At 50.5% G+C, this 26,982-nt stretch overlaps 1 protein-coding gene across 4 annotated transcripts in view; it reads right to left on the reverse strand.

The window, feature by feature from the left end:
- The window catches only part of FLYWCH1 (FLYWCH-type zinc finger 1), a 36,445-nt gene that overhangs the window by 4,481 nt on the left and 4,982 nt on the right, over positions 1 to 26,982 (reverse strand). Inside the window, exons 1-9 of one of the 4 annotated variants that reach the window (XM_066275140.1) lie at positions 22,420 to 23,366; positions 20,523 to 20,639; positions 9,780 to 9,881; positions 8,595 to 9,033; positions 7,881 to 8,339; positions 6,449 to 6,880; positions 6,069 to 6,332; positions 1,925 to 2,188; positions 689 to 961 (exon numbers count right to left, since the gene is read on the reverse strand). In XM_066275140.1, coding sequence (XP_066131237.1) covers positions 689 to 961; positions 1,925 to 2,188; positions 6,069 to 6,332; positions 6,449 to 6,880; positions 7,881 to 8,339; positions 8,595 to 8,919 — 2,017 coding nt within the window. In that variant the 5' untranslated portion in view covers positions 8,920 to 9,033; positions 9,780 to 9,881; positions 20,523 to 20,639; positions 22,420 to 23,366. Of the gene's footprint in view, positions 1 to 688; positions 962 to 1,924; positions 2,189 to 6,068; positions 6,333 to 6,448; positions 6,881 to 7,880; positions 8,343 to 8,594; positions 9,034 to 9,779; positions 9,882 to 20,522; positions 20,640 to 22,419; positions 23,367 to 26,982 lie in introns of those variants that run through there. The other 3 variants (XM_066275137.1, XM_066275138.1, XM_066275139.1) reach the window with 3 other exon arrangements.

Below are 26,982 nucleotides of genomic sequence, written 5' to 3' on the forward strand. Positions count from 1 at the left end.
AATATGAGACACACAATGCTTTCTAAAGACTGGTTTTATGTTCTGTTTATGTGACAAGAACCCATTTTGTTCAACATAGCTAATTATTTGCACCACTTCACACGTGTGTGTGCGTGAGCATGTGTACTCACATTAATATATTCTTCTGGGGGCCCTGGCCGGTTGGCTCAGCGGTAGAGCGTCGGCCTAGCGTGCAGAGGACCCGGGTTCGATTCCCGGCCAGGGCACACAGGAGAAGCGCCCATTTGCTTCTCCACCCCTCCGCCGCGCTTTCCTCTCTGTCTCTCTCTTCCCCTCCCGCATGCGGGAGTCTGTCTGACTGTCTCTCCCTGTTTCCAGCTTCAGAAAAATGAAAAAAAATATATATATATATATTCTTCTGGGTAGTCTCTATATTTTCTTCAGATGTTCAAAAGAGACTACAATCGGTAAAAAGTTAAGACCTCTTAGAATAAAAGAAAGAGAAAATGGTAGTTTGTTCTGAAGGATGGGACAGATTTAGGTGTTTTCAGGTTCAGGAGAAGAAACCAGTAGAGAGGACAGACAGAAGACTGTGAAAAGGCAGAAAGGCCAGGGCACAAGGCTCCCCAGACAGTGCTGACCGCGAGGAGTCTGAACCTTGGGCTGCAGGAGACCAAGTCCCCACAGGTCTTTTGTATCCCACCTCTACCCCCATCCCTGTCTGTACCTGGGTCCTCCTGCTGGGCTGCGCTGGGGAGCCGCTCCCGCTGCCTCAGGGCCTCCAGGCCCACCAGGTCAGGCAGGTGGCAGTGGCTACGCATCACAGTCACCTGCTGACCCTGGGTGATGGCCCGGCTGCGGCAGCCCAGCCGGGCCTGGTCTCGGCACATCCAGTACACCTTCTCACCGGCAGCCTTCTCCTTCCTATAGAGGAAGGACTCGTGCACCAGGAACCTCCCTCCGAGGGAAGTCCTCAGGAATTCCAGAGGCTGGAGGGTGCCTAGAAGAAATATAACAGTGTGAGTGGGGGGCCTGGGCCAAGCCCTGGAGGCAGGAGATGGAGCCTGGGTACCGGGGATGGAGGCTGTTTCCTGTTTCCCACCAGCCTGCTCCAACCAGGAAACCCTCATCCCCCACAGGACTCACTCTGGCCCCTGCCCTCTACCCCTGTCTGTGCCTCAGAGCCCTGGGACCATTGCCCTGACTCCCTCCAGTGGAGACTGGCTGTCTCTAGGGCCCTGGTGCTGCCTGGGGCGCTTGGCTCTGCAGCCACCCAAACCCTGAGTTCCCTGCAGGCCTCTCCTGACTTGGCTTGGACTCCACACTTGCTGGCAAGCGCCCCAGGGCAGGGGCTGAGCTGGAACATTCTGGGAGGCTCATGGCTGGTCTGAACTGTGAGCACCAGGGGCCTCAGCCTCTCAGCAGTCCGTCCACCCTCCCCTCGGCCAGCTGGCAACCAATCAACTCTCTCTCTTGAGACTTTTAAGTACCTTAACTGAAAGGTCATGCAATGTCGGGGCTGGTGTGGCCAGAGAGAAGTGAGGTAATGTGGCAGGGGAAAGGGAGAGAGAAGACAGAGGAAAACAGATACCAGAGAGACCAGGAGAGTGCAAGCAGAGGGTCCCCAATGTTCAGGCGCATTGCCCCATACATGGATGCTGAGCACTTCCTGTAGCCGCTAATAATGCCCCCTGGCCACACCCCCTTTGCTCCAGTGGTCTGAGTGGGTTTCTCCCACTGACAGCCCATCCCAGCCTGGGACCAGCACCATGAGTGTGGAGCCCAGACGCAGCCTATGCCCCCAGGAAACTCAGAGCCCAGGAAGACAGACTGACATGCATGACTGAACCCCAGTGGACGCGGGCCATGGATAGGAAGTCTTAGCAGGAAGCCTCTAGACAGTGTTTTGGCCCCAGGGGCTGCTGAGGCAGCAGGGAGACCAGGGCCCAGCGCCTGCCCACACCTGAACCTTCCCTCTGGGCTGGGCAGGGGAACTGCTCGCGTTGCCTCAGGGCCTCCAGGCCCCCCAGGTCCGGCGGGTGGCAGTGCCTGCGCATTACCATCACCCGCTGGCCCTGGGTGATGGCCCGGCTGCGGCAGCCCATGCGGGCCTGGTCCCGGCACGTCCAGTACACCTTCTCGCCGGCGGCCTTCTCCCGCCTATAGAGGAAGGACTCGTGCACCAGGAAGCTGCCCCCCAGAGGGGTCCTCAGGAACTCAGGGCCTCCTGGGGAGAAACGGGGGAAGCAGTCAGGGGAGGGAAAGCCTGGAGCCTAGGCCTTGCAGCAGAGCAGGGAGGTGGGCGGTGGCCGTGCTCTCAGAGCCGGAGCAGCGGGACTCTTGGAGTGACCTCCACAAACCCCACCCCAAGCTGCAACACCTCCTCACAACAAGAGGGCCCTGGTGCCCAGGACACAGACACCCCCTCCCCACCAGCAGCTTCAAAACCAGCCTAGCCTCAGCTCCTGGAGCCTGGCAGGGAGGGGAGATGGGAGACTGGTGAGGTGGAGGCCCCTGAAGACAGAGGGCTGTGCCCCCATCTCATGGTGCCCAGAGGAAGTGGGCATCTTTGCTACATCCACTCGCTTATCCAGGTGCCTATAAAGGGTTGCTACCCAGGCCTTTGGGTCCCTGCTGAGTTGGAGGGCCCCTTCTGGGGAATAAGTAGTCAGGAGTGAAAAGGGCGTTTTGTGTGGCACAGAATGGGCTATAGATGAGCCGAGTTCCCAGGGAACCAGGATTTGATCTGAGGGCAGAGGGGGAGGCAAGCAATAGTATAGTCCATGTGTCAGGAGGAGGGAGGAGAGTGAACCCTTCTGCCCAAAGGACTCCCTTCCCTCCATTCAGGCACAGGGACCAGGCAGAGGAGCTGCGGACAGACTAGGAGTCTGTCTCCCCACAGCAGAGAGCAGCGAAAACCAGGGGGGGTGAAAATGGCCTGGAGAGGGTGAGTGTTGGGGTGTCTGGATGTAGGATGGAGCTAGGTGACCTCAGGGCATGTTTCTGATTCCCTGGCACCTGATGAGAATGTCCCCTGAGGAACGAAGGCACAGAACACCAGGCCAGAAATCTGGAGAGGGGAGGGGAGGACAGCAGAGCAGAGATGCTGACAGAATGGTGCAGGCTGCGGGTGTGTGAGGGCATATGGTCACAGACTTGGCAGACCAGCCTGGAGGGGAATCACTGGGAACAGCAGAGCCCAGTGGCCAAGTCGGGAAGGCTAGAGGCCCTGGCCAGTGCTGCACACGGGACCTGGGTGTGGGCTGCCTGTATGAAGAGCAGGGATGTGTCTGTGCCTGGGGGAGGAAGAGTCTTTGGGGTGGGGAGGGAGGAAGTAGAAGTCTGCATCTGGAATGGGACACTTCTCGCTCATTTTCTCGCACAAGACTCAGAATGCCGGCAGTCACTGTGGGAAGTTCCTCCTGTGGGCACTGACCAGCCCAGGCATGGAGAGACGACCCTAAAACTTCAAGCCAAGACCCATCACTTGCATAGGATCAGTCCTCAGAAAGCTGCAGGTCATTCAAGAACAGAGACCAGGCAACCACGGAAGGATTTACAACCTGGAGCTGGGCTAACAGCTACTCTCTCCATCCAGACACCTTCAGACACGCATGGTCTCAACAGTGTGGCCACCAGGGACCCTTGCTAGGGTAGTGACGAGAAAAGGGACTCCCAAAGACAAGGGGGTAAACCAAGCCAGAGAGAGACCTCGAGATGAGGGTGCACTAGGGCAGTGGTTCCCAACTCCCGGGCCGCGGACCTGTACTGGTCCGTGGGCCATTTGGTACCGGTTCGCAGAGAAAGAATAAATAATTCACATTATTTCTGTTTTATTTATATTTAAGTCTGAACGATGTTTTATTTTTAAAAAATGACCAGATTCCCTCTGTACATCTGTCTAAGACTCACTCTCGACACTTGTCTCGGTCACATGATATATTTATCCGTCCCACCCTAAAGGCCGGTCTGTGAAAATATTTTCTGACATTAAACTGGTCCGTGGCCCAGAAAAGGTTGGGGACCACTACTCTAGGGCACCCCGGGAGATGGAGAGGCAGGGCCTCACTCAGACTGGAGCGAAAAGCCTGGAGCTGTCCTCTGCTGGCTGAGGAAGAGAGGCGATGGGCACAGCCCACTGGCGGACAAGTAAAGCGGCTGCTGGACTGCCCAGAAAACAATGAGCTGTGTGAGCAGGAAACAGTCGCAGTGTGTTCCCTGCAGAGCGTGAACAGATTTATATACTAAAGCAAAACTAAAAACTGCAGTAACTGCATTGAAAGGACGGGGCACCAGGTAGCAGCTGAACCCTCACTTCTCTCGCTGGAAGTCAACAGAGATCGAAGAAGCAGTTGATAGCAGCAGAAGAAAGTTTCAAGCAAAAGGGCAGCAGACACTCTAAAAAGGGAAGAAGCTCACAATGGTTCTTCTGGGTGGGAAGTGGAGGTAAGATGGGGCGGGGCTGCTGTGTGCTTTGTAGGTTTGTCTCCATGTACACAAGTTACATGGAAATGGAATAAATAGAGAGTCAGAAAGAAATACAGTCAGAGATCTCAAGTTTGAGAGAACTTTAAGGTCAAAAGTCTCACCTGACCAGGCAGTGGCACAGTGGATAGATAGAGCGTCGGACTGGGATGCAGAGGACCCAGGTTCCAAGCCCCGAGGTTGCCAGCTTGAGCGCGGGCTCACCAGCTTGAGCCCAAGGTCGCTGGCTTGAGCCCAAGGTCACTGGCTTGAGCAAGGGGTCACTCGCTCTGCTGCAGCCCCCCCTCTGGTCAAGGCACATATAAGAAAGCAATCAATGAACAACTAAGGAGACTATGGAGCCACAATGAAGAATTGATGCTTCTCATCTCTCTCCTTTCCTGTCTGTCTGTCTCTATCTGTCCCTCTCTATGTTTCTGTCCCCCCCTCAAAAAAAAGTCTCTAAAGGTGACTCAGATGACTCAGAAAACTATACAACTGGTAACCCCTGAAGGAGAGGCAGGCTTCTCTCAGGCATGAGTGAAGAGCTGGGTAAGTAGAACAGGCTAAGCCGAAGCCGTACTTCTTAACAAGATGAGGACAGGAACATTTACATCATTGTGACCGTGAGAGTCCACAAACACTAGGCCCTGTGGGGTGCCCAAGTGGACAAAGATGAAAAGAGAGGGGCTGTGACCCTCGTCGATGGCTCCCTTGGGCCAATGATAGAGAGTTATGGAGAAGAGGTGGAGGAGAGAAGGAGTTGATTAGTTTCATGAAAATATCACCTTTTGCCCTTTAACCACTTGGTCTGTAGGACGTGCTTGTTTCTAGGCACCATATTATCCGTTCACACCGTAAAAATGAGAAACTGGCTATTTGCAATTAGCTCCCTCTAAAAATCATATAATTTCTGCCTGACCAGGCAGTGGCGCAGTGGATAGAGCGTTGGACTGGGATGCAGAGGACCCAGGTTTGAGACTCCGAGGTCACCAGCTTGAGCACAGGCTCATCTGGTTTGAGCAAAAGCCTACCAGCTTGAACCCAAGGTCACTGGGTTCAACAAGGGGTTACTCAGTCTGCTGAAGGCCTGCGGTCAAGGCACATATGAGAAAGCAATCAATGAACAACTAAGGTGTTGCAACGCGCAATGAAAAACTAATGATTGATGCTTCTCATCTCTCTCCGTTCCTGTCTGTCCCTGTCTATCCCTCTCTCTGACTCACTCTCTGTCTCTGTAAAAAAGACATATATAAATAAATAAATAAATAAATAAATAAAAATCATATAATTTCTTAAGAAATAAAGGGCAGAGGAAGACAAGAAAGAGCCTGGGATGAGCATGTGCTATAGAGTTTCAGGGCAGGTTGGACTGGTCTGAGTGTGAAGAGGGTGAGGAATAAAACCTGAGCGAGTGGGACCTCCCGGAGTCACCTCGAGTCCCATGGGGGAATGAGGTGGGGTGATGGCCGAGGAGTGGAAGCGAGGAAAAGGTGAGTGAGGTGAGAGGGCTGTAACTCCTTCCAGAGTGCCCCTAGTAAGGAATGGGAGGGTGCGTGCTAGGGGACATGGTGGTTCAAGAGAGAAAGGCTGGCTGGTGGGGTCTCCCGCCTGTCCCCAGGCCTGTCCCCTAGCCGCCTTACCTGAACTCCCCCGCTGGGCCGCACCAGGACATTTCTCCCGCTGCCTCAGGGCCTCCAGACCCAACAGGTCAGGCGGGTGGCAGTGGCCTCGCATCACAGTCACCCGCTGGCCCTGGGTGATGGCCCGGCTGCGGCAGCCCATGCGGGCCTGGTCCCGGCACGTCCAGTACACCTTCTCGCCGGCGGCCTTCTCCCGCCTATAGAGGAAGGACTCGTGCACCAGGAAGCTGCCCCCCAGAGGGGTCTTCAGGAACTCGGGGCCTCCTGGGGAGCAATGGAGAAGGTGGTCAGTAGACTGGGCCACCCACTCCTGCCCCCCAGGCCCTCAGGAGTAAGACGTGAGGGGCCCCAGCTCTGGCCAGTGGGAATGGAGAACTCACCCGGGCCTGTGTCCTGGTCCTCGGTGGAGGATCCCTGCACGGCCTGGGGCTTCATGTGCTTTCTGGGACGGGGTTTAGTGAGAGTCAGGGTGCTGGGCCCCCTGCGATACAGCAGGCTGTCTACACCTTGGAGCAGCTTGTCCACTTGGCCCCCGGGGCCGCCTGCCCTGGCCCGCAGAGTCTCCTTGGCCTTCTCCTGCTGCCGCCGGGCCTGCAGGCCCTCCATGTCAGGCGGGTGGCAGTGCCCACGCATCACAGTCACTCGCTGGCCCTGGGTGATGACGCGGCTACGACAGCTACGTAGTGTGTGGTCCCGGCACGTCCAGTACACTTTGTCCCCCACGGCCTTCTCGCGCTTGTACAGGAAGGACTTGTGCACCAGGAAGCTGCCCCCATAGCAGGTCCTCAGGAACTCCAAGGGCGGGCGCACTCCTGGAGGAGGAACCGGCAGTCACCTGGGCTGAAGGGGACGCGGCTGCGCAGTGTGGCTAGAGGAATGCGCGGCCGGGGGTGCTGCTCCAAATGCATCCCACGGACCCTGCACCCACTGACCCAGGAGAGAGCTGCAGCTCCTCTCCTGGTGGTCAGAGAGGAGGCCACGTCGGAGATCACGCACCACAAAGGGCCACGCTGATTCCTACTCCACATCCTCAGTGCTTCCTCTTTCCAGGGCATGATTTTTTCTTAGGGTTTGTTTAAAAATGTCATCTAATTTTTGAGTAATGCTTGCACATGCCATAAAATACAAATGGTACCAAGAGGATACACAGTGTGAAACAAGTCCCTCTGCCTTGCCCTGGCACCCAGTACCCGGCACAGAAGCTGCCTTCGGTCCTTCCCAGGTCAGGAAGCACCCAGCCTTGGGACCAAGCCCACCTCCCAGTTACAGGTACTAAACAATGCACAGAAATTCCACCTGCAAGTTACCCAGCGCCATCGCATGCTGGGCCCTGTTGAGTACTTCCCCCGTGTCAACTGCTGAGTCTCCCTGGCATGGAGGCTACCACCCATCTTCCGACAAAGCTCCCCACACTCCTGAAGTCCAGGGACTGTTCTGAGGCTACCCAGCTACATGAGGTGGTGCTGGAACTTGAAACTGGGACCCGTGGCTCAAAATTTTCCCACCAGGCCAAACTTCCCAAACTGCATGGGTTCCCAGAATCACATGGAGCCACTGAGACTTGTTTTTTTCTGGGCCCCACATAGACCCGGCTGCATTAGAAAGTTCCAGAAGGACCTGGGACCTCTGGTTCAGACGTTCTAGTTCTATCCTATGGGCTTAATGAATACTGGGACGATATTTTTACAAGTCATTTTGACTCTGAGCACCCTATTTTTAAAACACGTAGAAACCCACATTTCTATTTTGGCATAAGAAAGGGCCCACGGGTTCATGTCTGTCCGAGTGGAGATGACGTGGGGAGGCACTCACCGATCCCCAGGGTTGGGCGTTTCTTAGGGGGCAAGCTCAGCACTGACAGTGCTCGCAGTCCCTCTGTCTCTTCTGGGGCCGGCTTGCTCAGCTCCAGCCCCGGGGCAGGCTCTGGCTCCTGAGGACACAGCCATGGGCCCACCCCCTTGAGTGGCTCTTCCACCTGGGCTCTGAGGACCTCAGGACCCCCCTGGCTTTCCGGCAGGGGTGCGCTGGGCTGCTTCTGTTTCTGGCGCCGGGCCTCCAGGCCCTCCTCATCAGGGGAGTGGCAGTGGCCTCGCATCACCGTGGCGCGCGGGCCTCGGGTGATGGCCCGGCCCCGGCAGCCCAGCTCAGTGTGCTCTCGGCACTTCCAGTACACTTTGTCCCCCACGGCCTTCTCCTGCTTGTACAGGAAGGACTCGAGCACCAGGAGGCGGCCCCCAAACGGGGTCCTCAGGAACTCCAGGGGCTTGGGGGCTGCTAAGGGCAAGGAGAGGGCCAGGTTAGCTGACACGGAGCAAACATGAGGCCAGGGCTGTGGACAGGAGGGATGGGACTGGGAGTGGAGAGGGAGGAGGGCCGTCACACCAGCCTGGGGCAGGTTTGTCGTTAGAGACAAGGAGGCTTGACTTGGAGCAGGGATGGGACAGCCGAAGTCACGCACGGGGAGAGAGGGTGCACAGGGAGCTCACTTCTGATCATGCAGTCAGGGGCAACAGGCCCAGAACTCACCTATGTCTGGCTTACTGCATTTTGGCTCGAGGACCTGGGAGCTTGGCTGGACTGGCACTCCATGCTCCTCTGCTGGCAAGATCTGAAGGGTCCTGGCCAGGGTGTCGGGGCCAGACATCTCCAAGGACATGATGCAGTGCACTGCTCCAGGCTGGGAGCATACCCCATCCCCATTCTCAGTGGAGGCTGTTAGCAGGACCAGATTGGGGAATTCCTTGGGCTTTGTGGGGACTGTGGGGACGACATCTGTGCCAGTCTCAGGGGACGGCTCCTGGCCAGCCTTCACGTTCTCTCCCTCTTGCTCACTGGCCTCAGGCAGGGGCATTCTGGGACCAACAGCCTGTCTGCCCCCAGTTCACACTCAGGTCCCAGTAGATGGATTTCTCCTCCTCCTCCTCCTCCTCCCTGGCTAGGAACCAGGCAGTCCAGGGGCTCGGGCCTAAGGAAGGAGGCAAACGGCCATCAGTGGAGAAGCCTGGGGCTCAGGAGAATGGACCTGGGCTGCAGGTTGGGCAGACAGGGAACTAGGCTAGGCAAGGACCTGAATGGAGCCAGAGAAACCCAGGCTGGTGCTTCTGTTTGGCCAGTTCCTTTCTTGGCAGCAGTGAGTAAGTCGCCTCCCCCCATTTAAATCTCACTTCCCCATGTGTAAAATGGGCCAAATATAAGGCTCTTTGGTTCAGGGTGGGGGCTGTTGGGGTTTAAGGTACTGGTGACTGTGAGTTGACTATGAATCAAGCCTGAGAGTGCGGAGCACAGGTCCAAGTATTTCATGTCTTTTTTCCATTTAACCTCCCAGCCCAAGTCATGAAAGGTCATCATTCTTACTGACCCAGCTTCCAGATGAGCGCACTGAGGCACACCAGGGCAACCACACTCCCACAGCGGCAGAGCTGGGAGTCTAGGTGAGAGAGATCTGGAGCTCACCCCCAAACGGCACCCGGTGTACCCTGTCCAGGTAACAGTCACTGGTGTTCCTGAGCTCCAAGCATCTGAGACAAGCACTGGGGACAGGAGCTCAGACTTCCTGGTGACCTTTCACCCTGACACTCTGCAGGCCACAGAGGAAACCTGACCCTGAGGGCAGAACTCTCTGCACTCCAACTAGACCCTGCCCCCACCCTAGACAGGAGGTTGGGGCCACCCAGAGCTCAGGAGGTACCAGGACCCCATGGGAGCAGCGACCTTGTGCCTGAGCTGGTGCTGGCGCTGCCTCAGCTGGGAGGGGACGAGGCTGTGGAGTTGTCTGGAGAATCCCTGGTCACTGAGGGCTCCCTGGCTTCTGGCCTGGAGAAGCAGAAAGAATAGACTCTGGGGGCAGGCTGTCCTGGAGACCTGCATCCAGGGACATCAGTTTGGGGTGGGCTTTCTGTCATCTTGGTGGACTGGGTGGCGGGCAGATTATGGGATCCTCCTATCTCTCTGTAATAGCCCAGAAACGAGACTGTACCTCCCCTCACATTTCACTGTGAGCTGTCACTCCCACTCCAAGTTCTGCAGTTCTGATTTCTCCTGGTCCCCCACTCTTAACTCATAAGTTCTCTGGGTGGGGGCCCACAGTCAGCTCCCCGGGGCCTGGTTGGCCCAAGTGCGGGACCCCAGGGTCCCAGCATCCTTGACAGCGTCCCGCAGAAGTCCCTGGGCTACGCACTTGCCCAGTCCTGAGGGGTGAGACCCAAAGAAATCCTCCAGGTACCAGGACATCTGGTTTGGAGTCCTCACCCAACCTTTTGCGTCATTCTCCACTCACCCCAGACCAACTAGCAGACAAGCCAATGTATGGTCCTCCTGTGCGGACCCTCTTTGCCCTGCCCAACCCGCCCCACAAGGCGATGTGGGCCAGACGGGACCCGGGGACACCTTCGCCAGCAGCAAGATACCGTGAGTACCTCCTTAGGTAGAGCCCCTCTGGGCAGGAATGGGTTACAGCTGAGGCCCCGCCCACAGGCCACCCAGCTTCCCGCATTGACTGGGGCCTCCTGCACTGTCCCGCCACCCCCACGGGCAGTCCGCCCCTCCGGCTCACGGTCTCTGGGGCAAGGGCGGTGTGTGGAGGGAGGTCAAAGGTTGGGGGGAGTCATGAACGAAAGAAAGTGGTGGGTCCCGGATGCTGTGTCCTCCACGCGATCCTGCCTTCCCTTGCCTCTCCCGCGGCTTCCACTGACAGGTGGTAAAAACACTGAGAACCTGGCTCTCCAGTTCACAGGCCTTTCAGCCAACGCAGGCCACCCAAAGTGGTGTGTGTGGTCACTGTCCAGCCAGCATGCACGTTCCTACAGAATCAGGCAGTCGTCTGCACCACACAGCGGGAGAGTAGCGAGGCTGCAAGGACCCCCCCACCCCACCCCCATCAACAGCCTCAGCCTCAGTCTGTCAGACGCCAAAGCCTAGCCTCCTCCAAGGTCAGCTGGGGTGGACATGGCCAACCATGGCCAACAGAGGTCAGCATGGCAAAGACCTCATATTTCCTTGGAACTGTATGCCGAGTCACAGGGACCCTGAGTCAGGAGACACTGCCATCCTCTCAACTAAAATTACTGTTGAAATTCAAGATTCATGTGCCTCCAAGGATATGGAAAAGGTTCCAGTACCACAAAAGACCTTGGACTACAGCTGACCACCATCTGTCAAAAGGTCCGGGTACCTCAATAGACTAGAATTTGGATTCGACTGATAGTTCCCATTCTCAGCCACTAATAGGCCTTAAAGTGGTAGATCATTTAATTAATGACCACAAATTCTTCCGTAAAGTATGCAGGCCCCTTTGTACTGGGGTCTTGGATCAAGACTGGCCTCCATCCTGGATTGGTCAGTTGCGGTGTGACTTGTTGAGTGTGCAAGAAACACACTGTGGGGGTTTGGAAGTCCTTGCTCTCATGGTACATGGCCCTGAGACCGCCAGGGAAGAAGGCTGTACAGGAAGCCACAGGCAGGGGACAGAGGCTCTGCCAGGCGTGAAGGAAGACAATTTTGCACTGTCCAGACCAGCAGACCCTCCAGCGAGGCGCAGCCACGTGAAGGTGCCTGAGACAGCCAGCAGAGAAATAGCCCCGCCACCCCATGAAAACCTGACCAATAAAAAACTACTGGTATTTAATTAAGCCAGTAAGATCAGGGATCATTTATTGCACAGCTGTTCTTGGCAAGTGACTTAACCTCGTGGGTTTTGGCTTTCTGACGAATGGAATAATACTAATAGTTCTGAAATATCCAACATCAAAGTGCTTTTGAACTCCAGGTGCCACGCTACATAAATGTTAAATCCCTAAGATTAAAAGTCTGATAATCTAGTGCAAAAAACAAAAATATTAAGTATAAAGGATGGCAAATGAGAATTACATATTGAAAAAGTCTGTAAGCAAGTCACAAAAGAGTAAATATTCCACTCACATGATGTAGCTGTAATGATCAAATTCAGAGTCAGAAAGTAAAAGGGCAGTTGCCAGGGGCGGAGTGAAGGAGGATGGGAAACTGTTGCATAATACAGTAAGACATAGGGATGATGAAAATATGGATGGTGGTGATAGTTGCACAACACTGTGAATGCACTTAATGCCACTGAACTGTACACTTTAAAATGATTTAAGCCTGGCCTGTGGTGGGGCAGTGGGTAGAGCGTCAACCTGGAATGCTGAGGTTGCCAGTTCAAAACCCCAGGCTTGCCTGGTCAAGGCACATGGGAAAAGCAACTACTATGAGTTATTGCTTCCCTCTCCTCTCCATTCCCCTTTCTCTCCTCCAAAATCAAAATATTTTTAAAAATGATATAAGTTGTTAATTTTTGTGTATATTTTACCATACATGCAAAAAAAAAAGAAAATCTGTAACAAACTATATCAGTAATGCATCATTTACCTAACATCTGTTTAACTAAAGGTATCCCTCCATGATTCAGAATTTTACAATTTTGTCTGTTTCACAATTTATCCATTTGGGATAGAAATCTTGATAAGATCTTATCATGCCTTGTTTTTCTGGATAAAGAGGGCACACCTATTTTATCTTTAGAAAATAAAGTGTCTTCGTTCCTGGTCAGGGCACACAGGAGAAGCACCCATCTGCTTCTCCACCCTTCCCCCTCTCCTTTCTCTCTGTCTCTCTCTTCCCCTTCCACAGCCAAAGCTCTACTGAAGCAAAGTTGGCCGGGGCGCTGAGGATGGCTCCATGGCCTCTGCCTCAGGTGCTAGAATGGCTCCGGTTGCAGCAGAGCAATACCCCAGATGGGCTGAGCATTGCCCCCTGGTGGGCATGCCGGGTGGATCCCAGTTGGGCGCATGCGGGAGTCTGCTGCCCCCAACTTCTCACTTCAGAAAAATACAAAAAAAAAAAAAGGAAAAAAAGAAAAGAAAATGAAGTGTCTCCATCCATTCCCCCTGGCACATCTCCCTTCCCTCCAGGGGGGGGCCCTTCTCCGCCATTCAGGCCCTGCTCTCTTCTGATCACCAAACCTCTGTGCCTCCACTGGTTGTCTGTATTTGGATAATCAAGGTTTTTAGGTCTCCTGTATTCTAAAACAAAACCTAACAAGAAACCCTCCTTCCCTTAATGGTTTAATTCTGCAAGAACAGCCCATATCCCTTCCTTCCCACCCTGGTCATCTGGCAGCTGCCCCTTAACACTGCAGGCGCCACTCTCCTCGCTGGCCTCCATGCGGGGTCAGCACCGCTGAGTAGGCCCACAAACCACGTTCCCCTCTGAAACACTTGCCCGTGACGGTGTGTGGTCAATCTGTACAATGGAATTTATTCAGCACTAGAGGGATGAAGTTCTGGCACGTTACAATGTGGATGAACCTTGAAAACATGAAGCTCAGCGAAAAAAGCCAGAAATAAAAGGTCATACATTGTGTGATTCATTTATAGGAAACGTCCAGAAAAGGCGGATCCATGGAGGCAGAACGCAGATTAGTGGTTTCATTGAACTGGGCAGCTGCTAAGGGGGGGTTCTTTGGAGGGTGATAAAAATATAAAACTGATTGTGGTGATGGCTGTATAACTCTACGAATACACTAAAAACACTGAATTATATACTTTAGATGGGGGAATTGTATGGTATATAAATCATATCTTAATAAAGCTGTTTAAAAATCCCTATAGGCATGGCTCCGGTCCCCAGGGTCACTTGAATGAAAACCCAGTTTTCTACAGCATAAACAGGCTTCTGACTCCTGGGTGTGGTTTTCTCATCAAAGGAGAGGGGTGAACTAAATTATGTATTGATATATTTTATAAGTTGCTAATATTATATTGTAAAAACTATAGAGAAAACATTTTTAAAATGTTAAGAACAGGTTCTAGCTGGCGACTCAGTTGGTTAGTGTCATCACAACACACAAGGGTTGCTGGTTCAATCCTGGGTCAGGGCACATGCAACTATCAACCAATGAATGCATAAATAAGTGCAACGACATATTGATGTCTGCCCCCATCTCTCTCCCCCTTCCTCTCTCTCTCTCTCTAAAATCGGTCAATTAAAAAATGTTAGCCTGGGCCCTGGCCGGTTGGCTCAGTGGTGGAGCGTCGGCCTGGTGTGCGGGAGTCCCAGGTTCGATTCCCGGCCAGGGCACACTGGAGAAGTGCCCATCTGCTTCTCCACGCCCCCCCTCTCCTTCCTCTCTGTCTCTCTCTTCCCCTCCCGCAGCCAAGGTTCCATTGGAGCAAAGATGGCCCGGGCGCTGGGGATGGCTCCTTGGCCTCTGCCCCAGGCACTAGAATGGCTCTGGTCGCGGCAGAGCAACGCCCCGGAGGGGCAGAGCATCGCCCCCTGGTGGGCAGAGCGTCGCCCCTGGTGGGCATGCCGGGTTGATTCCGGTCAGGCGCGTGCGGGAGTCTGTCTGACTGTCTCTCCCCGTTTCCAGCTTATATTAAGAAGTAAAAAAAACCCAAAAAACTGTTAGTTTGACCAGGTGGTAGCACAGTGGATAGAGTGTCGGACTGGGATGCAGAGAACCCTGGTTCGAGACCCTGAGGTCACCAGCTTGAGTGCGGGCTCATCTGGTTTGAGCAAAAGCTCAACAGCTTGGACCCAACGTCATTGGCTTGAGCAAGGGGTTACTCGGTCTGCTGAAGGCCCATGGTCAAGGCACGTATGAGAAAGCAACCAATGAACAACTAAGGTGTTGCAACAAAAAAACTAATGATTGATGCTTCTCATCTCTCTCTGTTCCTGTCTGTCTGCCCCTGTCTATCCCTCTCTCTTACTCTCTATTTCTGAAAAAAAAAAAAAAAAAGTTAGGGCCTGACCTATGGTGACGCAGTAGATAAAGTATCGACCTGGAACATGGAGGTTGCTGGTTTGAAACCCCAGGCTTGCCCTGTCAAAGCACGTGAGAAGCAACTATGAGCTGATGCTTCCCATTAAGTCCCTCCTCCACACCTTTCTCTCTCTCTCTCCTCTCTCTAAAATCAATAAATAAAATCTCCTAAAAAAATGTTAAGAACAAAATATTAGCAAATCGCCCATAATCCTACTTGCATGCAGCTATTTACATTCATGTATCTATACCATTAACATTTTATTTTCTGTTGCACACACATTGTATACTGCTATTATATACTATGTTAGAATGAGCAGACAAGATAGCGAGAGACCTTGTAAAGGAGCAAAGCAGTATGTAATGTAGGCCCATTAAACAGTTATGAATACGCAAATCTAAATCCTCAGCAGTAATACTGTAGAAGACCACAAGATAGCGATGTTGCCCATTAAAAGTGAACGTACTTCATCTTTGGTAAAAATTAAATGCAGGAACAATGTTTCCACAAGAATTTGGAAGTTTGAAAGCGTCACAAAAATAATTCAAGAATAATTCCGAAATATTTATATTTACAAAACTTGTTAGAAAGCAGAATCCAATTAACAAATTCAGTAAAGACTATTTTTTATAAGCTCAATCCATTTTTCTTCTCTTTTTGACTCCAGTCATATTTTCTATTTAGTGACTAATTTTATTTTATGTACTTGTGATTTTAAAAATACCTTAAAGAACCAGGGAGAAATATCTCAAAATGTTAATAGTAGTAAGAACAGTGATTTATTTTTCCTTACATTTCTTCTGTTGTTTTCAAAATTGTTTACAATGTGCATAAATTCTTTTTACAGTGGGAAAATATTACATGCTCTAAAGATAAGCTGTTTCTCCTTGCTTGGTAATTTTTTTTTCTTTAACTCTGTAACTGAGAAAAAGAAGGGAACATTCCTTTGTGACATGATAGCATACAAGAAAATAAAGAGTGATGTAAAATAATAGAGCAGAGAAATGAATAAAAATCTAGTATATTGAAATCCCTGTTGTGGATTTCCGTAGCCTCAAAGATATCTCCCCGGCCCTGGCCAGTTGGCTCAGCGGTAGAGCGTCGGCCTGGAGTGCGGGGGACACGGGTTCGATTCCCGGCCAGGGCACATAGGAGAAGCGCCCATTTGCTTCTCCACCCCCCCTCCTTCCTGTCTCTCTCTTCCCCTCCTGCAGCCAAGGCTCCATTGGAGCAAAGATGGCCTGGGCGCTGGGGATGGCTCCTTGGCCTCTGCCCCAGGCGCTAGAGTGGCTCTGGTCACGGCAGAGCGACGCCCTGGAGGGGCAGAGCATCGCCCCCTGGTGGGCAGAGCATCGCCCCTGGTGGGCGTGCCGGGTGGATCCTGGTCGGGCGCATGCGGAAGTCTGTCTCTCCCCGTTTTCAGTTTCAGAAAAATACAAAAAAAAAAAAAAAAAAAAAAAAAAAAAAAGATATCTCCCCTCAAATATTTATTATATAGGGAAAGATAGTAACTTGGCAGTGAAGAAATCCCACAGACACCCCTTTAAGTGAGCAAGGTCAACTTCATCAGTAAACAGACACACTAACTCAGTGACCTCCTTGATAAAAGTCACTGAGAAGGACACATCATCTCTGTAACAGTCCTGCCTAAAACATGCACCCCTATTCTAGTCAGACAAGCCACATAGAGGGACGGTCTACAAAACAACTGACCAGGACACTTCAAAACGGTTAAGGTCACTGAGGACAAGGAAAGGCTGAGGACCTGTCCCAGACCGGCTCAGACTGAGAAGATGTGACATCTAAATGTAACCTGGGATCCTGGAACAGAAAAAGGATGCTAGGTGAAGAGCTGCTAAGATCTGAGCAAGGTCAGTGGTTCAGGTTCATAGTATTGTACTGATGTTGATTTTCTGGATTTGATCATCGTACAATGTTAGTTAAGTAAGATGCTGACATTCAGGGAGACCGGGTGATGGGTTACGGGAATTCTTTGTACTATTTTTGCAATTTTTTAAAAGTCTAAAATTAAGTCAAAAGAAAGGGTTTTTGAAAACTCAAGTTTCAAACTTATGGACACAATGAAAGTTGACAGAGAAAATAAGTCACTCAGAGACTCCCTGGGTGGAAGGGACGAAGAGAGGATTAAAGTGAGAACCACCAGTTACAGAGGAAACTGAGGCACAGAGTTGCAGCCGGACCTTCAGAGTAAGTTGTCAGCGGCATGATGCGTCCCTACAAGACCAAATATTTTACGGTTTAGCACAGTGGCGTCCAGCTGATCTGGCCAATGGGAGGTACCGTGGGAGACTGGAGGGTGAGTAAGGAGGGTGTCTCCCCAGTTACATGCCCAGTGTGGTCCAACCAGTGCTGTCTGCTCCAGCTTTGCAGGGTTCCCCGCCTGGCACCCTGGGTCCCTGGCCTGGCTGTGGTGGCACCATCTAGCCACTGCTAATCTCTGGGGTGCTAGTCATTCTTGTTTGGCTTCTCAGCTCTTCCACCACCAGGGAGAGCAATGAAATTCCTAGCTGGAATCTTACAGTAGTTTCTGTTTTCCCAGTTGGATTCTGACCAATAATAAATCCTTCACGAGTCTGAAGGACTGTGATTCCAACATTAATTATTTACCAAATAGCAGTTTTGTGCCTGGCACTAAGCTAAGGACTTTGCAGGCGTGATTTCATACCACCTTCCAAACAGCATCATCAAGTAGAGTGTACTGCTCCTTGACATTACAGAAGAGGAACATAGGCTTAATTTTAGGTTTCTGAGACCAACAGCCAGGTCAACAAAGGACAGACAAGAGTCAGTATTCAAAACTCCTGGGTCTGCCTTTAGGGCCTAAACCCTTAAAATGGGTTAAAATAGTTCCCACCATAGGTATCAATCAATGTAGTGGGTTAGGACTGGTGGCTCTCAGTCAGGGTAATCTGCCCCACAGGCAACATTTGGCAATGTCCGGAGACATCCTTGGTTGTCACAACTGGGGGGCAGGGCATGCTACTAGTATCTAGTGGTTAGGGGCCAAACAGATTACTTCTACTCATCCCACAGTGCCCAGAGCAGCCTCTCCACCCCACCCACCTCAAGGAAGGAACTAGTTTAAAATGCCAACAGTGCCAAGACTGAGATACCCTGCTTAAGACCAGTGTTTAAAAAATGAAATAGAGAGTATCCATATCATGAAGCTCACTATAGTTTTATCTTTAATTAAAAAATTTTTTTTTAAATTTATTGAGTTTAGAGAGTGAGGGAAAGAGAGAGATAGAAACATCAATTTGTTGTTTCATTTTCTCATGCATTTATTGGTTGATTCTGACCAGAGGTGGAACTGGCAATGTTGGCATATCATCAGGTCAATGCTCTAACCAACTGGACTACCCAGCCAGGGATAGTTTTCCTTCTTTCTTTTTCTTTTTAATATTTTATTTATTGATTTTTATGGAGAGGTGCCTAGATTTTACACTCAAAATTCTAGAGAGGGACTCAAGAATCTAGATTTGATATCAGTGGGAAAGTCATGATTTTATCTTTTTTGAAATGATCCTTTAACAATTTAACAAATTTCAGACTCTGGGGTATCGTGGGAACCTCAAGAAGACAGGGACTGGAATAAATTTATAAGTGGCACACGTAAGATCTGGTGGAGAGAGCTTCCTGGCCATGGCTTCTATACCTCAGGAGAGCAAATGCTGGACTTCAAAATTAAATCTGAGATTCCTTATAAAGCCTTCCAGCAAAACTAACTCAAAAAAGCCTATATGGTGAATGAACACACTTGTTGCACCTAGGCAAAAAATCAAGGCCAAATCTAATGAGACCAGCCTTACTTCATGATCAAAAATATCTTTCATTGGCCTGACCAGGCGGTGACACAGTGGATAGAGCGTCGGATTGGGATGCAGAGGACCCAGGTTTGAAACCCCAAGGTCGCCAGTTTGAACGTGGGCTCATCTGGTTTGAGCAAGGCTCAACACCTTGAGCCCCAAGGTCACTGGCTTGAGCAAGGGGTCACTCAGTCTGCTGTAGCCCCCCCAGTCAAGGCACATATGAGAAAGCAATCACTGAGAAACTAAGGTGCTGCAACAAAGAATTGATGCTTCTCATCTCTCTCCCTTCCAGTCTGTCTGTTTCTCTCTGTCTGTCACAAAAATAAATAAATAAATAAAATAAATAATCTTTCATTGAGATGATCAGATTGTAAGAAAATTTGTTCAATGGAAAATTAGAGAATTGATAACAATGCAAAATAATCCAGTCTACAGACAATAAATTCTCTCTTTCCATGTAGATAAAGACATGTAGATGATTATTCTGGCTGGAAAAAGCCAGTTTTTTAAAACCGAATATAATTTTTTTTTTTTAATTTCTTATTTATTTATTCATTTTAGAGAGGAGGGGAGAGAGAGAGAGAGAGAGAGAGAGAGAGAAGGGGGAGGAGCAGGAAACATCAACTCCTATATGTGCCTTGACTAGGCAAGCCAGGGTTCTGAACCGGCAACCTCAGTATTTCCAGGTTGACACTTTATCCACTGCGCCACCACAGGTCAGGCCCGAATATAATTTTTTAAGTTGAATTTATTATGGTGACATTAGTTAACATAATTATACAGGTTTCAGGGGCCCAATTCTACAACACCTCTCTGTATACCATATTGGGCGTTCACCCCCAGAAGAAGCCAGTTTTACTTCCATCTGCACATTTCAACATTCCTGACCTATACCCTTCTAGAATCTTCTTTGGGTTCTCTTGCAAAGTGGTTGTAAGATCTTACCGGTTTCTTGATTCATGAATTGTATAAAAGCTTTCACGTGTGTTCATTTTATATTATTTCCACTCTTTTGGTCTAAGGCTCTGCTTTTCATTGGTCCTATCATCATTGGGTTCCAGTCAATAATTTAAAAAATTGCATCAGCTATACCAGAGGTCCCCAAACTATGGCCCGCGGGCCACATGCGGCCCCCTGAGGCCATTTATCCGGCCCCCGCCGCACTTCCAGAAGGAGCACTTCTTTCATTGGTGGTCAGTGAGAGGAGCATAGTTCCCATTGAAATACTGGTCAGTTTGTTGATTTAAATTTACTTGTTCTTTATTTTAAATATTGTATCATAGTTTTTTTTATAGTCTGGCCCTCCAACAGTCTGAGGGACAGTGAACTGGCCCCCTGTGTAAAAAGTTTGGGGACCCCTGAGCTATACCAATCTCTAGTGCATGTAATAAAAGTGAGTGTTATCATATGAAATCTTATTTGTTATACATATGTAAATTCTACATGGATTTGAATTTTTTATTTTGGATGGTCATTGTTTTGAGGTAAATCCTTGGGCCCTAATGTATTTATTTTATAACATTTAATTTTTACTCAATAAAGATTTCTTGAGTGTCTGAAGTGTTTTTAAGTCAGGCAGATATAAATGGAAAGTTTAAGAGCTTCAGTTACGGCTGGTCACTCTCTTATCCTCTCTCCCCTTCCCCCAAAACTGAGGGATAGGGTAATTTGAGGGCAGTATTCAGACTACCTGCCCCGATAATGGGGTCTGATAATGTTGGTGGTTCCAAAGGGCTCAGTATAAACTCAACACCCAGGAGACAGCCCTGGGTCCAAGCCCTAATCAGTAAGATCCTGAAAAGCAGAGCCTGGCTCAGCAGCTTGTGGTGGGTCAACAGAATTACCTTCATACAAGAGAGCAACAACCACCATCGTCAGGTGCCAACACCCAGGTCCTTTGTGATGGTTTGCTGGGTGGGGGGCCTGGGGTAAATCCCACCACCTCTCTGGGCTGGTTTCACCTGCGAACCAGGAAAAGTAGCAAATAAGATATTGTATGTAAAATTCTTCCATAAACTGTAAAGCATCACATAAGAACAAGGAATCTAGGCCCCAATAGAGGTCCTGAAGAGTGAGAGAAGAGAATATCATGATGTCTGAAAAAGCTCCTGGATTATTCAAACTGCCGTCTTCCACCCTCCCCCACTAATGAGCTACGTGGGTTAGAGGTACATTGTCAGGGGCCCATGAAACCTTCTAGGATTCTATGCACTAGTCTGAGTGTGTATACAGACACTATTCTTGGAAAAATTTGAAGGTGGTAGTGATCAAGATTAAGAACTGCTATTCTAAAGTAGTGCTTCTCAAAATCAGCACCACTGCATTTTGCACCAGCTAATTCTTTGTTGTGGGGCTGTCCTGTGCGATGAAGGATGTTTACCAGCATCCTTGGCCTCTGCCTGCTAGATGCCAGGAGCAGCCCCCAAGTCCTGACAACCAACACTATGAATGTCCCTGAAAACCACTGCTCCAAAACAATTTAGAGATGAACTCCAGAAAGAGATTACAGCCAATGGAACTCCTCACCCCCAAGCCCCCAACCCCCCTATTTTTACTCCTCCCTTACCAGGACTAATGTATTCTCAAATCTCATTCTCACTACACCTGATCCTATCATCTTCCATGCCTTCCACTGAAGTCCACATCACCTCAGCACTTCAATCCCCACCACCTCCCTAAATGGTCTTCCCTTCTAGCGCCCAATCCTCCCAATTCTCCCTATATAATGCAGTACTGACAGGTTAATCTCCCTCAAGTTCAACTTTAATCATTTCTCTCTCCAATAAAAATGATCTCTATCTCTGTTATAAAAGCTCCACAATCTAGCCCCAACTTCATACACTATCTCTTCCCCTAGTTTTACTAGGAGCTTCTGGAAGGGAAACAAGAGAAACCTGATTGAATTAAACCAGAAAATTCAAATCAAGTCCTGGAAATGGTTTTATCCCTGAAACACAGAAATGTCAAAATAATATATATACCTTTTAGAAGGTTACAAGTGATTCTCTGATTATTGGAGCTCAGCATCCTCCAAAGACAAGGAGTAAAAAAAGCAAAAGACTGATGGTTAAAGCAAGCCTTAGGAACTACGGTCATACCAATTAGGCCCTGAAATAAATTTCACGGGTTAGCAATAAACTTGTTGTGGAAAGAATAGAATAGGATAGGATAGGATAGGATAGAATAGGCTGGGTTAGAATGGAACAGAACGGAGTTTATTAGGTGCGTCATGTGAAGTTAGGGTAGTATCTTCTTTTCATTAATCCATATCTACAGGCACAGGGTTTACATGCAAAATATATTTCTTTATGTAAACTGAAAAAAAAAGTTTGAAAGCCACAACGGACAATCTACATACGCAGAAGTGGAAGGAGGGATGTAACAAAAGCAGAAAGTGCAAGGTCACTGATACCTCCAGAGCCACAAAGATGGGTACCAGGGTGGAGGCAGTATGCGGTAGGTTGGACACCCCCGAGGAAGAAGGGCCAATGCAGGGCTCCCTGATTTGGGGTGTCAGGGGGTCAGTCCCAGGGTGGGTGGGGTAGGGTGGGATGGGAGAAAGAGGGGCGAGGAGAAAGGAGGTCAATCTCGGGTGAAGGACAAGGAGGCGGCCTAGGCACCGGGACCCAGAGTCTGGGGACCATCCGTCTCTCAGCATCAGCAGCCCTTGGGACAGCTGGGAGAGTCGCGTCCACGCCATGGGACCCGGGACCATCACCACCCACTGGGACCTGTCCTTACCGGGCACCGGCCGACTGGCGACGGCAACGGGGCGCTTCCTTTTCGGTGACCGAGCCGCTGCACGTCTTCCGGCCTCGGCCACTGCAGCAACAGGCATCAACCTTGCGACCCAGGGCCCTCAGGCCACCGCTGCTGGAGCTCCCGATTCCCGCCCCCCACATACTCCCTCGGGAGCGAGCCCCGTGCCCGCGCGCGCCGTCCCACGGGTTGTCGGGAGCGCGCACCACCCCGTTGGGATGCCGGCCTCCCGGAACGCCTAAGCGAGCTCCTGGTGAGCATGCGCAGCAGAGCCCATTTAGGGGGACGAGCTCCGCTTCTCCGGGTCTTTCCTATGCCGCGCGGAGCTGGAAGCCGGACCAATAGGTGCGGAGAGGTGGGGGTAGGGCTCGCAAAAGAGGCGGGGAAATTCCAGGATTGGGTGGCGGCGTCCCGAGCGGAGCCTCAGTAGGACCTGTGGCTTGGGCTGGGGGTCGCGAACCCGTAGTTGTCAGACAAGTGGGGGTTAGGGGGTTTAATTGGGAGCCACAGACCTGCTCCAGGATTTGACTCCGCGTTTACCAAGCGGGAGCATTTGTTTAAATGCATCATTAGGCCCATCACTTTCCTTAGCCAGGAGAAGGAATTTTCTTATGCACCTCATTGAAACCTTAAATGACCCCACCCCAAGCGGGGTCAATTTGAGATTCAAAATAAATAATTATAATGGATTATAACCCTGAATAAAATAAGAATTCTTGAGTCGGCCCTGGCCAGGTAGCTCAGTTGGTTAGAGCGTTACCCTGATATGCCAAAGCCATGCGTTCGATCTCCGGATCAAGGCACACACAAGAATCAACCAGTGAGCCCTGGCTAGTGGCGCAGTGGATAAAGAATGATCCAGGAGCTGAGGTTGCGACTCAATCCCGGGGTCGCCGGCTCGAGCTAAGGTCAGGGCACGAATGGAAGCCATCAATAGGTACACAGCTAAGAGGAGCAACAGTTGATGCTTCTCTCTATCTCCCTCCTCCCCCAGCCCCCCAAAAGAATTAACCAATGCATGCATAAATAAATGAACAAATAGATATATTTCTCTCTCTCTCTCACTTCCTCTCTCTCGAAAAATCCATTTAAAAAAACCATGTCAATACTGATGTAAATAGCCTGACCTGTGGTGGCACAGTGGATAAAGTGTCAACCTGGAAACGCTGAGGTTGCCGGTTCAAAACCCTGGGCTTGCCTGGTCAAGGCACATATGGGAGTTGATGCTTTCTGCTCCTCCCCCCTTCTCTCTCTCTCTCTCTCTCTCCCCTCTCTATAATGAATAAAAAAAAAATACTGATGTAAATAAGTAAATGGGGTAGAAGGGAAAGCATTTTCTTACAATAGAAAAGACACATAAGCTTATTTTATATATATATGATTGCCTTTTCCTATTGGACATTTCGTTTCTAAACCTATTATTAATATTGCTGCTGTGGCTGGCATCATTCCTAATATTTGGAGAATATGGATGAAAAATACATAAGAATCATTTATATACTTCTTGCAACTTTTCTGTAGGTGTGAAATTATGTCAAAATAAAACGTCGGAAAAACAAAACTATCCGCCACTTTGGCATTCTGGGGAGGAAAGACATCTTTTTCGCATTGGTCCCTCCCTCGTCCATGAGTCCAGCCTTGGCCCATTGGTCCCGACCATGTCCTTCGGTCCATCAGTCGCTCTTTGCACAGCCACATGACACTTATTATTATCATTCAATCACCCTGTGCGGTGGCGCGGAGAGTTGCGGGGTCTCGGTACTGCTTTCCTAGACACTTGGCGGTGGCGGCAGGAGCTGCCCCAAACGCTAAACACCTGCATGTTGCCGGGATGCCTCGCTTCCCCTTCCTCCCGCTCAGCGACCTGGGACCTCGCTCACCAAGACGATCCCCAGCCCTGTGGGACCGCTTTCTCCATCCGCTCCCCTTCGCCCGGCAGGGCCCCTAGTCTTCTGGCTGAGCGTCCTCAGCCTCGGAGTTTGCAGAGTAAAGACGCCGCTGCTTCTCTTCAGGAAACTCCACGCTCCGCAGACACCCCTCCCCTCCGCCTCCCTCCGGTTGCTCTAAAGCAGCTGCTGGAAGCGCCCCCTGGCTCTACGAAGGTGCATGTCTAGGTCCCCTGGGGCCCTCCCGCTAGCTCCTTGGTTCTAAATTCTCCACTTGCTCTATCGAGTCTCTTACCCGCCTTCTCCCGCACCCTTTCCCACGCTCTGCTCCCTGCCTGCATCCTCCACGTCTTCCTCTCACACTTACGCTCCGCCCAACCCCGAACCCCAGCCCTCCACCGGTGCTCTGTGTCCTGTAGCCCTTTCTCACCCCTGCACCTCGCTGTGCTCCACGCCCCATACCGCAGGGACCGACATCGACAAAGCTCCCGGCCCTGGTGATGCTGAGTTTCTGTTATGCGAGGCAGGGCAGGAAGCAATAGATAAAAACACTGAGTTACTGGTCTGTTGGAAGTAGTACGTTCTTATTGAATATAAACTGTAATTGAAAAATAAAATTTAAATTAAGAAAACGAACTGCTATCGATAAAAAAAATGGAGGACATGTGGCTGCAACTTGTGCTAGACTTTAAGTTGGAAGACGACAAGGAGTAAGACTCTCACCCGCATTCTCTCGGTAGTGGGCCATCTCTGCCTGCCAATCGCCCGCCTCCTCCCCATGCAGAAGGCACCTTAGAGCCGGTGCCCGATCCTTAAGATGCTTGGATGAGTGTCTTGAGTCTGTAGCGTAGGAAAGACGGAGACTGCGTTAGAAAAAATGGCACTCTGGAGGCCCTCAAGGCCTAGGTTTTGGGGAGGTGCCTGAATCGCGGCTGAGTACGCCAGCACCCCCTCCGGCTGCCAGGACCATCAGCCACACTCACAGAGTCGCCGCGGGTGGAGAACCTGGAGTCCCATGACGAGCTCTCCAAAGCAACCAAGGGAAATGCAACTCTCCAGAGAAAACACGCACTAAGTTGTGCACTCAAGAAGGAAGTGGAGGGTGCTGTTATTATTATTATTTTCTAACGATAGCACCGGCTGTTGGCAAGGATATCTGAGAGCCCAGTATTCACAGGCACTCTCACTTCTAGAGCTTTGTTCTAGAAAAGCCAAATGCTGTTTAAAACAGCGATTTTCAACCGCTGTGTGGCAAGAATCTTTAAAACATGCTAATCTGACTATTGAGTCAGGAGCACTGAATTCTTTTTAGTTTAAAAAAAAAAAAAAAAAAAAAAAAAAAAAAGATGCCTGACCAGGCGGTGGCGCAGTGGATAGAGCATCGGACTGGGATGCAGAGGACCCGCGTTCGAGACCCTGAGGTCGCCAGCTTGAGTGCGGGCTCACCTGGTTTGAGGAAAAGCCCACCAGCTTGAACCCAGGGTCGCTGGCTCCAGTAAGGGCTTACTTGGTCTGCTGAAGGCCCGCGGTCAAGGCACATATGAGAAAGCAATCAATGAACAACTAAGGTGTTGTAATGTGCAATGAGAAACTGATGATTGATGCTTCTCATCTCTCTCCATTCCTGTCTGTCTATCCCTCTCTCTGACTCACTCTCTGTCTCTGTAAAAAAATAAATAAAAAAAATTAAAAAAAAAAAAAAGACAACACAACAATACAATAGCTGTCCGATGTGAATGAATAAAGAGTATACTTTTTTTTTTTTTTTTTTGTCAGGTCACCAAATAATATATTTTTTGGTGTGCTGCAGAATTTTAGTAATTAGTTCATGCGTGCCTGCTCCGGGAAGACATTAAGGTCCCCAAGAAGTGAAGGAGCAAGGAAGTGGCAGGAGGAAGAGGGAAAAGATTAGAGATGAGAGTGAATCTAGGTGAGAGTTACACCATGTTTCCTGCACTGTTCCTTCAATTTTTCTGTGAATTTGAAATGTTTCAAAATAAGGAATATGTTGACATCGCTGGCCCCAGTGTGTGGATTCCCGGCTTGGCTCAGTGATGGTTTCCTGTCCCATGGTCCTGAACACCTTCCAGGCAGATGATGGGCACCACCTGCCATGCAGGAGGAAGACAGGCCCTGGCTGTGCCCTCAAGCAGCTTCCAGCAGCCACCAAGACAGCCAGGCCCCCTTGGAACATGAGTGCCCATCCGGCCTGCAGCTTTCCTGGCAGCAACAGGAGGGGTCAGTAATGCCACACTAAGGTTTGGGAAGAGGCTCTGGTGGGTTGGCTCAGTGGTAGAGCATTGGACCCATGTGTGGTTGTCCCGGGTTTGATTCCTGGTCAGGGCACATAGGAGAAGTGACACTGTTTCTCCAATCCTCCTCCTCCCTTCTCTCTCCTTTTCTCTCTCTTCCCATGCCGTAGCCATGACTCGGTTGGAGCAAGTTGGCCCTGGGTGCTGAGGATGGCTCCATGACCTGCCTTAAGTGCTAAAGTAGCTTGGTTGCTGAGCAACAGAGCAACAGCCTCAGATAAGCAGAGCATAGGGGGCTTGCCAGGTGGATTCCAGTCAGGGCACATGTAGGAGTCTGTCTCTCTGCCTCCCCACTTCTCACTTAAGAAAAATTTTAAAATAGATAAAGTCCAGGAAGTGGGTAGGCC

Source organism: Saccopteryx bilineata, chromosome 4, assembly GCF_036850765.1.
Source record: "Saccopteryx bilineata isolate mSacBil1 chromosome 4, mSacBil1_pri_phased_curated, whole genome shotgun sequence".
Taxonomy (NCBI): Eukaryota; Metazoa; Chordata; class Mammalia; order Chiroptera; family Emballonuridae; genus Saccopteryx; species Saccopteryx bilineata.